This window comes from Lissotriton helveticus, chromosome 2_1 (assembly GCF_964261635.1).
Source record: "Lissotriton helveticus chromosome 2_1, aLisHel1.1, whole genome shotgun sequence".
NCBI classification, from domain to species: domain Eukaryota; kingdom Metazoa; phylum Chordata; class Amphibia; order Caudata; family Salamandridae; genus Lissotriton; species Lissotriton helveticus.
Genome location: NC_136059.1, coordinates 791633242 through 791648556, shown reverse-complemented (window position 1 = coordinate 791648556; position 15315 = coordinate 791633242). Strand labels below are relative to the sequence as shown.

Here is a 15315-nt window from a genome sequence, read left to right as displayed (position 1 = left end):
GTTGGTATGATTGTTGGAGGGTTTCTTGATCGGGGCGAGGGTGTTGGCGTAGTCGTTGATCCACTGTCTGAGGTTGCGGGCGACGGTGTCGGGGTCAGTATGGTCGGCGGGTGGGCTCTGGGCGAGGGTGGTGGTTAGCTAGTCTTCGGTGACTTTGCTCCAGCAGCAGTGAGGCATCTGTTGGGCGCGGTGGTGCGTGGTGGGTTTCTTGAAGGTGATCGGTCCAGTGGAGTTTGGTGGTATGGTTGAAGGAGATGTGGGGGCTTGCGGAGAAGATGGGGTCAAGCGTGTTGAGGAAAATTGAATTTTGCCCTGCTATGTGCCCCTACGTGTTCCCCATCATGTGGTATATATGCATGATTTCTATGCATGTTCCCTCCATGGCCGATAATAAAGACCCATTTGCAGTTGCGTCCAATGTTAATATGTCAGTTATCCAGTCCTCCGTGAAAGCAACGTGAATTAGGCTTTTAGGCCTATGTTGCCAACGTCTTTACATGGTGCACGTTAAATCATCGAGATGCACCCGTTTCTAAGGCCCCACAGGGCCCGGACACCAGATTCAGGCCTCAAGTCTCCTGTAACGCTCTGAGAGATGCAGCCCCGCCCGCATCCCTGACCCTTCCCTTACTTCCTGCCCAGCAACGCGGTGCCCGGCTCGGCCTGGCCTGCCTGCCAAGAATATGTTATGCCTACAGTTATCTGTTCAGCTCCCCGGATTCACATTCCTAGCTAACGAACAGGATAAACATATCCGTCTACAGTCCAGTCTTTCTGTCTCCATGCAAGTAAATTACTGAATTAGTATCCATAGAAGATCCATAGCCCGCGCAATACATAAAGAAATATATGCATACACTAGCCTTTAGTGACAAGTAGCTTTTGCCCTGATGACTTTTAGAATCAAGCAACATGTACTCCAAACACAAGATATCAGATACGCTATAGGTACAGGTCGTTCTGACATCCCAGACTTCAGTCTCCTCTACTAGTGCTAGAAGTCAGCGCCCCCCAGCCCTCCCCAGTTACACGTCATGACTCGTTTTGCGCGCACCAGTAGGTTAAAGGTTCCAGCTGCCCATGAAGCCCCCTCCTTGTGTCCACCCACTTATGACACTTCTGTGACGTCTACATCACACACCTCCGTGCACGCCCTGTGCACGCCTTCTTTTACGCCCATATGTTCTTATCTTTCTTTCTTTTCACTTGTTACGCCTACTGTATTCAATGCAACTGTACAGTTCTACTATATATATTGTATGATGTTAATGAAATGTTGAATATCCCTTCCTGAACCTTAGTAGGTGATGGAACACGATGTCCATTGGCTCGAGCCATTTAATTAAAGCCTGTATGACTCAGATACCACGGACTCTGCCTCTCATTTATTGAGCTATCCTTTTTCATTTAATGCATAGAAAAATAGTACCGGTAATTTATTTATTTACCACATAATGGCGCCCGAACAGGGACGTCCCCTTCCCCACGCGCCGGCGATGTAACGCAGGCCCCCTGACCCCTTCTACAGCCGTGACGGACCCCTTCTGCGCACCTGCAGGTTTTCCTGCTAAACTCCCTCAGGCCCACGGAGGAGACGGAGGCTGCGGTCCAGCATCCAGACGAGGCGGTGAGGAATGCGGAGAGTCCCGACCAGAGCCCAAGCCGAGAGAGCAAGGTCCGAGGTATCCGGAGGCCCACCTGTTTCCGAAGCCCGAAGCGCATGCGTAGTGCGTAGCAGTAACCAGACGCCGTAGCAGTCCAGTCCAGTCCAGTTTCCGAGGCCTTCAGTTTTGCTTCCCGGTGAGTACCATGGCTGGGAACGCATCTAGACGGGTTCATTAATTTGTGCCCGGTCCAGACGGGTCTGGGTACACAGATCCGGTCCGACGTGTTCACCTAGGTGGATACGGTATGACGTGTCTCTTTATGAGACCGGTATGTTCTGTACTGTTTTAGCAGTGCATCCAGTAATTCTGTTTTCAAGTATAGTCTCTCGAGATTTCCAGTATTATGTTCTCAATGTACTAGGTAGTTATCTGTTGGAACTGTTTTTAATATGTTTTGATGTCGTGGTATGAATGATTTGTTTGCTATTTCATTACTGTGTTCATTGTGTTCAAGTTCAAGTACGTTCAAACATGCCTCTGTTTTCAAAGTTACGTCAGATAGGAACCAGAAAAGGGATACTCGAAGAATCAGTTCCCGTCCCACCTAGGGACAGTCCCGGACATTTCATGTATCATAAACATGGCTTAGATGCCATACTGTACTTAGACTTATGGGTAGACTATACCAAACATCTGGAAGAGAAATATAGATGGCCTGTTTCAGGAACCTGGGATGCTGAGTGCATCATGAGAGTAGAGGAAGCATTATGGAAAAAGAAAGCCAGACAATCCCAGAAAGATGCCATAGAATTGTGGCATAAAGAATCGCATAAAAGAACAGAAAAAGAAATCAGAAAAGCAGAACTAAGTAGGGAATCATCAGAAAAAGCCCAAGAAAGGGAACTACTAGAAGAAGGTGAACGAGTTAGAGCAGAACAGTTAGACAGACAAAGAAATGCCCTTATTAAAGGCATGTATCCCCTTCTCGCCGAGGGCCTGCCTAAGGCGACCCCGGAAGCACCCTGTAATTTACCGCCACCATTGGTCCCGACTAAGCTACGTCATAAACCGACCGCAGCCGAAATTTTCCTTTCTTCCTATTTAGACGACACTGTCCCAGAATATACAAATCCGAATCCTCCTCCGCCTGCTCAACCTCACAACCCTGTTAATAACGCGATTACTGTTCCTCCAGCCACTGGTCCCGGGAATCCTTTTAATCCGCCAGTAACCCAGGACCAACCCACATTACGCTTGCCTACTTTACCAGTCACATTACCAGCAACGGCACATCCAGTATTAGTTGCCGATTCTAGTTCAGGAGGAGCAGGGGGAGGTACCCCTATCACCCCGCCTCAAGTAAAACGAATGACGCTGAGAGACGCAGCATTACAGCGCACGCCAAAAGTAGCTACATACGCAGCCCTCAAACAATACCTTACGGATTGTAGATATGACCCAGTGCCAGGCGAAGATCAGATGATATTATATTCCATACGTCAGGGGAAAGACCAGAAAGTATTCACGAGGCTATGGCACCCAGGAAAGTCGAGACTCAAAATATGATCTTGCAGTTTTTGATAAACTGTTTAATAAGAGAACAAGACCAGCCAGGTAAAAACAAGGACGAGATGAAGGTCCTGATAAAATGGAGTGACAACATAGCAGACGGAAAACACAGTAAACAAGGTTGTATAGAATCCATGTATAGAAAGATCCGTAAGGAAATTCTAGGCATACACGAAAGGGAGAAAGCAACGAGAGAAACCCAGAAAGAGAATGACACCTCAGATGAAGATGTAGACACAGAGAACCCAGATAGAATAGCGTACGTAGGTAGGACGAGACCTTTTGACAGACACACACGCCTGGAATGTAAGAAAACTTTTCTTCCTCCCGTACCAGAACAGTGTTCTCTTGAGCATTTATTCCAAGCTACCGATAGAGTTTTGAAACAACGAATAGGTTACAGTGAGCTTAGTACCATGCATGAACAGGAACTAGCCCGATCAGCAGTTCAATGGACTAGTGATTCTAGCACATTTTCAGACGAAGTAGTGGCCCAAACGTTTCTGAAACTTTCCCCAGACGAACAGCGACTGGTGGGTATGTACATGATCCAACACCTCATTACACTGTACGAAAGTCAGCATTCTGACCCAGGTCCCCTATATAATGTATTGGACGAGTTACTCCTAAACAAATGGAAAGGCCTAGGTACCGATTTGATTAATGTCATTTTAGAACAACGCCACAAATACAGAACGTTCCTGACTCCACATTTCGTACCTGTTCCACCCCCAGTAAGGAAGACATTTTACATTGACAGACAGAATCCCTTGCGAGAAGTCCATCCTGTTCGAATAGGGGGAGGTGCGCTCGAACAAGTATTTGTTTACACCCCTTTAACGAAAATAGAACTACTGGAAATGAAAAAGTTAGTGCCCTGTCACGATAAAGATCCAGCAGGGTTCCATCGTGAATTAAAAGACATGCTCCGCATGGGAGAATACACGTATCCCGATATCATTAAAATGTTAAAGGTTCTGTTGCCTGCGGGCATATATGAAAAACTTAAAGAAAAAGAATGGGAGGTGGGAGAGAAAAAGATTGACTGGGCAGAATTAGAAGACGAAGATAAAACACGAGTTCCTGGTACTGGTCTCGGGGAAAAAGCCAAAGCATTGCCCGAGTTGTTAATACAAGTTTTGCCAAGATTACTAGCCACGAAAAAGGAAGATTCGGATGCCATCTCAGCCTGTAAACAGAAACAAGACGAAGACACTAGTGATTTTTATTCCAGATTTGAGAAATGTTTCATTATGAATAGCGGCTTGAAAACGAGTAGTGAGTCGTATCCACATCTTTTTGTTACCAAATTAGTAGAGAATTCTTTATCACAAGTTAAAAATCGAGTACTGAAAGTTGAGAGTACCTGGCAAGCTAATACCCCGTCCCAAATGTTACAAATGTTACAGTACCACCAGAACCGAATCAGAGAAGAGCAAGAACACGAAAGAAGACGTATGAAAGACACAAAAATGAAAGTACTAGTTGCACAGTCTGTTCCGGTGGATAGTCAGAAGAGGGGCACGACTCAGACCAGTCATTCTGCGGCTCCCTTTAAAGGGACATGCAATTACTGTAAACAGCCAGGTCACTATATAAACGAGTGTGCCGTTCTGAAACACAACATAGCTACTGGTAAGACGAAAGAAAGACCGCGTCCTCCTAGACAGGAACATGTTCCACAAAACACGCAACCGCCGCAGAATGCACAACAGACAGTAGCAGTACCGCAGCCTATAGCTGCCACACAACAAGTTACACAGCAGATGTACCAGTACGCACAGTCAGATTATCCAGATTATCAGCAGTATTCATGAAACAGCCTGGAGAGGGAGGTTGGCTTGCCTCTTATCGAGGTTCCTGTAGATCAAGAGGGTCCCTATGTACACAGCCAGGTATTAGGGAAAGACAGAAAATTCCTGATTGATACAGGGGCAAGTAGAACTACCATCAGTCATGACGAGGTTCCAGGGGCCCCTCTCTCAGGCTCAAGAAATGTTTCCCTGGGATTTTCAGGAAAGCCTATTGTTAATGAAATATCGAAACCGGTTTCCCTAGAAGTTGGTCCATTGTCCCGAACTACAGACTTGTTACTTACGAAATCATGTCCAGAAAACTTACTTGGCATTAAAACATTGAAAGAACTGGGTGCAGTGATTTGTTGTTCTCCGGAAGGAGTGAGATTGTTTTTACGTGATTTTAAAGGACATTATGTGTTAAGAGATTTTGATCCAAGATTATTGAATGTACCACAGCATTTATGGGCGCAAGGTCCAACTGATGTAGGTTGTATGCACATTACACCATACCGTGTCACTCTGAAACAAGGAATTGTATTACCACGAATCCGACAATACAAGTTGCCACCTGAGGCTGTAACAGCCTTATCGAAAATCATTGACAAGCTCATTGCTCAAGGAGTGGTTGTAGAAACTGACTCCAATGTATGTAATTCTCCGATCATTCCGATCCTTAAACGTACTGACCCAAATGCACCTCCAGTTTATCGACTAGTGATTGACCTTCGAGAACTTAATAAATGTATCATACCCCAGTACCCAGTGGTTCCAGATATCTCTTCCCTGTTGACTGCCATTGATTCCGAAGCAGCGTTCTTTACTGTTATCGATCTCAAGAACGCCTTCTTTAGTGTACCCATCCATCCGGACAGCCAGTTCCTTTTCGGATTCTGTTTAAATGGACGAAGCTATAAATTTACACGTGCACCTCAAGGGTTCACAGAAAGTCCTAGTATTTACAGTCAAGCACTGAAACGTCAACTAGATAGTATTCACATGCCAACTGACACTGCCCTGCTCCAGTATGTTGATGACCTATTAATTACAGCCCGTACAGAACGTGACTGCGAACGTGCGTCACTGACAGTCTTGTATTTTCTGGCAGAAATGGGGCACAAGGTATCCCCTTCGAAACTACAATTCTGTGTCCAGCAAGTGGTGTACCTTGGTCACTTGCTGTCCAAGAGGGGTAGACAGCTGACACCTGACCGTATCCAGTTAATTGCACATCTTCCTCAGCCCAAGACACAGAAGGAGGTACGAGCTTTTATCGGCCTCACTTCTTACTGCAGACAATGGATCCCTCAGTACGCATATCTAGCCAAGCCACTGATACAGTTGACAACACAGGAGGCAGCGACATCGACTGTCCTCCCTTGGACCCAGGAACATACACTTGTTTTCAATGAATTAAAGAAAGCTTTATGTCAAGCACCTGTTTTAGCGACGCCATGCTACAGCAAACCTTTTACACTTTTTGTCACTGAACGCGATGGTACAGCATTATCTGTTCTCACACAAGATCAAGCAGGACAACACAAGCCTTGTGCTTATTTTTCTAGCACATTGGATCCAGTAGCCCAGGCCTTGCCTGCGTGCCTCAAATCAGTTGCCGCCACAGCTTTAGCTATCAGACAAAGTGATTCCATAGTGTTAGGACACCCCCTGACAGTACAGGTTCCACACTCCGTGGAAGTTCTTTTAAACCGAACACAGACTCAGCACTTGACCATAGCACGATTGACAGGATATGAACTGACACTGTTTCAGCCACACATAGAGATCAGACGCTGCAACATATTAAACCCTGCTACACTGTTACCCTCGATTATCTCAAACCCTACAACACATGACTGTGTGGAAGTTATTAACACCATGACGAAGCCAAGACAAGACTTGACGGACATTGCATTACCTGACCCAGACCTGACACTTTATGTGGATGGTTCATGTATGAGAACAAGTACAGGAGAGTTAGTGGCAGCATATGCAGTGACTACTGAAACTGAAGTTATAGAAACACATCGTATTGACACCCAGTCTGCCCAAGCAGCAGAGCTCATCGCTCTGACCCAAGCCTGCATACGAGCCAAGAACCTGAAAGTAAACATATATACAGATTCACGTTATGCATTCGGAGTCGTTCACGACTTTGGAGTCCTCTGGCAAGAAAGAGGTTTTATGACCTCTCATGGAGCCAAGATTCAGCATGGCCCCCTCATTCAAGCTCTGTTAGAAGCAATACATTTACCTACAGATATAGCCATCATGAAGTGCAAAGCACATACGAGAGTCACTGACACCATTTCCCAGGGTAACGACCTGGCAGATCGAACAGCCAAGCTTACAGCCCAGACTCCAGACATTTCGGCTGATACGACAAAGAGAGACGTTCCAGTCCTGACGACTTGCATGACAGTCAAGGACCCTACACAAGATGTACTAGACATACAGACACATGCTACTCCAGACGAAATCAGGAAATGGACTGAACAAGGAGGGGTCCAAACAGATCAGGGATGGTTGACGAAGGGAAAAGCCACATGGTTTCTCCCCGACTCTATGGTTCAAGTCATTATTAATACAGCACATAGTCCAGCACACTTAGGAGAAAAAGCCATGTTAGACAGCATCCAGAACCTCTGGTTTAACAAGCATTTACGAGCAGCAGCGAAGCAGAAAGTGCGTACCTGCATGATCTGTTGTCAGTTCAATCCAGGAAAAGGTGTTCCCGTGGAACAAGGTGGATTTCATCCTCCTGACCATCCTTTTGAAGTCCTCCAGATGGATTATATACAGATGGACCGATGTCGAGGATTCAAGTATGTCCTCGTAGTTGTATGCGCTCTGTCCAGATGGACAGAAGCATATCCAGTCTCAGATTATACTGCCGTGACCACTGCCAAGCAGCTGGTTCGTGAGTTTTTCCCTCGATATGGTTTGCCCCGGGTCGTGTATTCAGATAATGGACAGCCATTCTCGTCCAAACTCATGAAACAGGTATCACTTCTGTTAGGGTACCAGTGGAAATTCCACTGCGTACGACACCCCGAGGCAGCTGGCCTCGTCGAGCGACACAATCAAACTCTGAAAATACGATTAGCGAAGGTCTGTGCAGAAAAAGGTGTAGATTGGATGGTAGCCCTGCCGGTTGCCCTCTTCTATATGCGAATGGTCGCCCACTCCAGATCTGGTTTGTCACCATACGAAATTGTTTTTGGTCGTCCCCCAAACATGTGGGGTACACCTATGCCTCGTAAAATCACCGATGTTGACAGTAACATGCTGACAGATTACCTAGCTTCCTTGATGTCTGCACTACTCTCTTGTCGTTCATAGGTCGCGGCTGCCTTCCCGGACAACACCCAGGTGAAACCGCACGAGGTCGTTCCCGGAGATCTAGTCCTGGTTCGAAATTTTGATCGCTCAAGCCCTCTGGAGCCCCGCTGGAAGGAGCCAAAACTCGTTCTGATGACCACAAGGACCGCCGTAAAACTAGAAGGAAGAAAAGGCTGGCTCCATTCCAGTCATATCAAGCGCTTCCATGGACCGTGTCCAAAGACTTTTTTCAAGGACTGCCCCGATACTGACTCTAAACTTCCCCTGTTAGAGAAAACTCCGCAGCAGGAGTATAAAGTCAAACTGAGGTCTAGTAAGTCAGACAGCGTTTAATTGTTTAAGTCCCCCTCGGGTGAAGCGGTTAGACAGGTTTCTGATATGTATGAGATAGACCCACATAGTGAGAGAGATAGACGAAACTTCAAGAAAATGAAATATTGTAAAAATCTCCGAAGCAGATGCATTGTTACATTATTGTTTATGTTTATTCTGAGTCTTACGATCACATGTATAAGTTGTATATTACATGTATTTTTTCCTCCTCTCGGTTCACATTTACACCTTTCCTCTAATGATACTGTAGAGCACACATTTAGTGAACTACCCCCTCACGAGTTATCCTATCGACTTGCAATGCGCAACAATACTTTTATTCATATGTTACACTATTCGCATCAGACCAGTAATGCCACTAATTGCTGGGTATGTGGCCGACTTCCCCCTTACCAGACAGTGAAGGGAGCTCTGCCACTCTTTCCCTATCCGTTTTCACACAATGGTTCGTGTGGAGCATGGTTTACATTGACGTCATCTTTAGACGACAAGTCCACTGTTTCCCTTCTGAATACAGTTATGAATAAAACCTGTTTCCCAGACAAGGACGGTCTTCCCCATAGGACAGGGATAGATCTAGAAAATGAAGTATATGATCTAGGTAATTTTTCCTCTAACCTCATGGTTTTGAATGTTCAGTCCGAGACTAATTCAGACTTGCCTTCCATAACAGTTCTACCAGTGAAAGGCGAATTATGTGTTAGAAAGAATGGTTCGGTACACCTAGGACACAGTGATTGTACTACTGTGGTCGAATACAGTGACAAAGGGAAGTCTACTTTCAAAGCCTCACGTCATTCCTATTTTATATGTGGTCAGACCGCTTATGTACGTTTGCCCCTAGATTGGGATGGAACATGTTACATTGCATTCCTACTGCCACCAGTTTTCCTAGCCCCATCCGATTATCACCGAAATACCCATCTAGTACACGTCAGACATAGGAGGGAGATCGAGTCCCCAATTATCGATCAGACTGAAACTGCATTGGAGCAGTATACGGATTTCAATAAAGGTTTCTTTTTCTTCATAGGTCCTGTCCAGAATAGTAAATTAATACGCAGGTTAACCAGAACCCTTGAAGCAGTAGTGAATGAGACTACTTCCGCCCTAGGTAACTTAACAGAAGAGCAGTCTGCTATGAGATTTGTTGTTCTTCAGAACCGCCTTGTCCTTGACGTCATCCTGGCCGATAGGGGCGGAGCTTGTAGAGTCATCGGATCTAGTTGTTGTATTTTCATTCCTAATAACGCACAGTCTGTGTATTCAGCAATAACTAGACTTCATAAAATAGCTCATCAGCTACACCAGAATCCAGGCACCTGGACTTGGTCCGGTTGGCTCTGGAGTATAATATCCGCATGGGGATGGAGAGTACTGTCATTCCTGGGAGTAGTAGTAATGATCATATTCAGTTGTTGTCTCTGTTTACAATGTGGCCCAGCGATTTGCGGCTTGTGCGCCACAGCCTGTATTCCCCGTCCACGATCCCATACCCAAATGAAAAAAGACGAACAAATGATGCTGTATGAACAGATAGATGGCCTCATGAATATTGATGTTTCCTGAGGGGAACGTAGGGAACAAGGAGGGAATGAGGAAAATTGAATTTTGCCCTGCTATGTGCCCCTACGTCTTCCCCATCATGTGGTATATATGCATGATTTCTATGCATGTTCCCTCCATGGCCGATAATAAAGACGCATTTGCAGTTGCGTCCAACGTTAATATGTCAGTTATCCAGTCCTCCGTGAAAGCAACGTGAATTAGGCTTTTAGGCCTATGTTGCCAACGTCTTTACATGGTGCACGTTAAATCATCGAGATGCACCCGTTTCTAAGGCCCCACAGGGCCCGGACACCAGATTCAGGCCTCAAGTCTCCTGTAACGCTCTGAGAGATGCAGCCCCGCCCGCATCCCTGACCCTTCCCTTACTTCCTGCCCAGCAACGCGGTGCCCGGCTCGGCCTGGCCTGCCTGCCAAGAATATGTTATGCCTACAGTTATCTGTTCAGCTCCCCGGATTCACATTCCTAGCTAACGAACAGGATAAACATATCCGTCTACAGTCCAGTCTTTCTGTCTCCATGCAAGTAAATTACTGAATTAGTATCCATAGAAGAACCATAGCCCGCGCAATACATAAAGAAATATATGCATACACTAGCCTTTAGTGACAAGTAGCTTTTGCCCTGATGACTTTTAGAATCAAGCAACATGTACTCCAAACACAAGATATCAGATACGCTATAGGTACAGGTCGTTCTGACATCCCAGACTTCAGTCTCCTCTACTAGTGCTAGAAGTCAGCGCCCCCCAGCCCTCCCCAGTTACACGTCATGACTCGTTTTGCGCGCACCAGTAGGTTAAAGGTTCCAGCTGCCAATGAAGCCCCCTCCATGTGTCCACCCACTTATGACACTTCTGTGACGTCTACATCACACACCTCCGTGCACGCCCTGTGCACGCCTTCTTTTACGCCCATATGTTCTTATCTTTCTTTCTTTTCACTTGTTACGCCTACTGTATTCAATGCAACTGTACAGTTCTACTATATATATTGTATGATGTTAATGAAATGTTGAATATCCCTTCCTGAACCTTAGTAGGTGATGGAACACGATGTCCATTGGCTCGAGCCATTTAATTAAAGCCCGTATGACTCAGATACCACGGACTCTGCCTCTCATTTATTGAGCTATCCTTTTTCATTTAATGCATAGAAAAATAGTACCGGTAATTTATTTATTTACCACAGTGTGACCGGCGGAGTGGGTGGGTGTTGTGACGAGCTGTCTGAGTCAGAGGTTGGCTAGGTTGTCGATCAGGGTGGTGGAGTTGGTGTCGTCATTGTTCTCGAGGTGGAAGTTCAGGTTACAAAGGAGGATGTAGTTTATGGGGGCGAGGGCGTGTGTGCTGACAAAGTCGGCGATGGAGTCGCTGAACTGTGGTCGGAGTCCGGGCGGTCTGTAGTTGAGGGTTCCTCTGAGGGTGGTGTTGCGGTCAGTGTGGATCTGGAAGTGCAGGTGTTTGGCGGTGCTGAGGGTGTCGTCGGTGTTGGTCGAGACTCTGAGAGCGTTCCTGTGGACGATGGCGATTCCTCCTCCCGCTCTGTTGGTGATTACAAGATTAGGCAAAAACAATGAAGGCAGAGCCGTGCATCAGCGTGGGGAGCGACCTATGGTCTCCCACGCTGCTGCACGGCTCTGCCTGCATTGTTTTTGCCTAATCTTGTATTTTTATTCCTCTGTGCCTATACTTGCTTTGTTGCCCAGACTTGTTTTTATTCCCCTGTGCCTGTACTTGCTTTCTTGCCCAGATTTGTTTTTATTCCCCTGTGCCTCTACTTGCTTTCTTGCCCAGACTTATTTTTATTCCCCTGTGCCTAACTTGCTTTCTTGCCCAGACTTGTTTTATTCCTCTGTGCCTGTACTTGTTTTCTTGCCTAAACTTGTTTTTTCTTCCTGTGCCCAGTTCTCCCGCGGCCCCGCCCGTTTTTCCAGCCGCTGCGTCCCCGCCCACCTGCAATCCCATTCGCCACCCCTGCCAGAGATCTAAAGCCACCAAAAAGGTCAGAAAAATAGGTGGAGGAAGGTAAAAAGTTTGGAGATAACCCTGCAAAAATGGCCAGGTCGAATAGGCATGCTCCCAGGAATGTAGTTTAGAGTCATTCTGTATCAGCACAATACACTTTGTAAAACTAAAAATCAGCGGGGATACCAGCAATGCTAGAAGTGGTAAATCTGCCTTCTCTGCATAGTCACTCCAGATTTTCTCCTTTTTCTGGACCGTATTTTTGCTGTTCTTTTAATTCTGTGTATCTCACCAATGCTAAACAGGAGTAACGTGCATTTGCTCTCCCTTTAAACATGGTGAAATTGGCTTACCCCAGATTTATATACTTAACCATCCTATAAGGTTATCGTAAATGGCATAGGAAATACACCCAAGTCATAGAAGTTAAATGCTACCTGTTGACAGGAACACCCATGGAGAAATTCACAGGGTTGACCTGTAAAATATGTCTTTCCTGAGTGCAGCAGCCTAAAACCCTGCTGTCAAATCAGGCAGAAAAATTAATACGTCACCCCCTAAGTATACCTTGTTGCCCATAAGGTAGGGTGTCCGTATTTAAAAAATTTAACATGTGTGAAATTAAATTTAGCATGATCCGCTAGTGATCAGATGCCGAAAGCTATTTTCACTGGCAGGGATGTAGCGGATCTTAGAAAATGTTAAAGTACACATTGCCAGATTATAAAAACTTCAACCTTACACAGGAAACAGCTAAAATAGTAATTCAAGACTATATTTAATATTTATTAAAGTACAATTCATTGGTGTAGTTACATTTTTGATAAATATTTAGGGAAAGTAACTTTTAGAAAGTTAACTTTTCACTGCCTTACGCTTCAGATAGTTAATTTGCATTAGCCTGCCAAAAGCTGCCCAGCAAGAGCTTGCCCTTCACGAGCTATGCAAACTGCTCTAAGCGGAGAACAGTGGTTTGTTTACGCCTGGTAAAAAGATGGCATGGGTGTGGAGCATTTGATCCCTATCAGCCTAGGAAGTACAGTTGTGCTGTATCCAGGATCTTAATTGACTAGAAAGGGACCGAGGTACGGCACACCCATTCATAGGTTAGTGTAAGCAGAGATCTGAGAAGGGAAAACCTTTGTCCCCAAGTCCCACACTAGCAAGGGTGGTTCGAACCCAGTAGGAGAGATGTTACCCTCAGAACTGGTTTGAAGTGGATGCAGGGGAGGGGTCGCTCATTTCTGAGGCCAAGGCCACAGGGACACAAAAGCTCTAAACAAGGGAGAAAGAGTTTCTCCATCTTGGATTTTAGGAGTGAAGGGTACTGTAAGATTATTTGCAGTAAAGCAAACAGGATCTGCTGAATAAGTGGTTAAGGTTGCCCCCAGGAACGTTTACCCCATAGTCTAGGGAGCAGTCTGCCCCCCACCCACTAGCTAATGCCACCCATAAACATTCTGAACCTGTGGAAGATCAGAAGAGGACTGGACCTGCTGTCTGTGATCTGAGGGGAGTCCTGAAGGACTGGACCTGCCCCCTCTTACACCTTACACCCAGGACAGAAGTGGGTGGACTCCATTGGTCAGTGGGCTGTCCTCATGTGTGGCTACAGGGACACATTGAGCTACAATTTCCTTTCTCCTGATGTGACCAGTTGATCATTACCAACTAGACCTGGAATTGACCTTGCTGGATTAAGCTCTTATCCACAATAGCTGTCCCTGAGGTCCTGGCTGTCTCAAAAAGCTTCTCCAAAAACCCTGAAAAGCTGGCACTAAGAGGATTTTTAGACCTCCAAGACCCCAGCACACATAAGGTAAAAATATGATAGACTCTTCAAAATTCAAAAAGTGTATTTCCCTAACATACATTAGCGTTTTACCACAGAACATCAGATTATATCCTGCACAGACAGACATTTATTAAAAGTTATAGTTGTCAAACATGAACTTAGAAATTACACCGCTGGACCATTTCAATATTCCTTCAGTAGAAATGGAAATGATTCTGTCTTGTCAGAGTTTCAGACGTACTATTCAGAGTATACCTTACATTCCCAAAAGTCAACATCAACACCAGTAGCAAAGGTTATTGATCCATTATAAGACAGCTGCACTGCCCTTTCACCCCCCATGAAAGCAACAGCTATTTTCGAACTGTCGTTCAGCATCCAATAGTCCTTTCACCTAAACATGCTCTTTTAAGTAAGGCATTTCGAAAAGCTGCAACTAATCGGTCAAGTTAAGAAAGAGTTCCATTTTACTAATAGAAATTCCTCTCACCTTGAAAACTGCACTGGAAGCATTATTTTCAGTTTTATAGTAAGATTGTAACAGTTACAACCAGAACTCAGCAAGATTCTTACCATCCTCCCGTTTTATAAGAAACCAAAGACCTTATTCTTCAAACGCTCCAATTCAGCATCCCTCAGTCGATCCATTCAAGCCAGCCCCATTTACCCACTCTAACACACACACCACCAAGGTTTCCCACTCGCTTTGCCTACTTCTTTCACCATAACCAAAACAAAGAATCCGCACTCAGCGACGGAATATTTGTTGCTACAATGCTTCATCGTATTTGTACATGCTTTAAGATACAGTGAAAAACAAGGCTGAAATGCAAGGCCATGCAAGTCTACTGAGAACTTGTACAGTGCATTTGCACTTGGCAATCAGTATGGTACACATTACAGCAAAACAAACAGCCTGTCACATAAATGTATACACAGAAAAATAGGTTGAGAAATGTACCACAATGAGCTCATTAAGCCATAGTATTAACTATTATTACATATAACATAGATGTGTTATTTTGTGTTAGAAATTACCTTAAGTGTTGCTCCAACCCAAAAAGAGTAGCAAGTATCTACTGGTTTATTCGGTCGGCCATGGAAGCCATTTTGTTGCCTCATAATGCACCATCTTCTTATTCTGTTCAGCTCTTTCTCTGAAAACACTTCCTCCAGTTTTCCCATAAGGCAAAGTGATGCAATGCCACAGAAGGTGGAACCACCTGGAGACAACCACAATAAAACCATTAACTAAAATATGTGAAGGGTGTGTTCTTGTCCCTCTTGTTTACACTGTATACAAACAATTTAGAGGCAACTCTGGGTCTCAAGAAAGTGAC

The 15315-nt window shown here is 45.2% G+C and overlaps 1 protein-coding gene across 2 annotated transcripts in view; it reads right to left on the bottom strand.

Annotated features, from left to right (window-relative positions):
• Nucleotides 1-15315, bottom strand: part of PGGT1B (protein geranylgeranyltransferase type I subunit beta) — a 315684-nt gene that overhangs the window by 47031 nt on the left and 253338 nt on the right. For both annotated transcript variants that reach the window (XM_078675523.1, XM_078675524.1), the window contains exon 8: nt 15014-15198. In XM_078675523.1, the coding sequence (XP_078531649.1) occupies nt 15014-15198 (185 nt within the window). The remainder of the gene's footprint in view (nt 1-15013; nt 15199-15315) is intronic.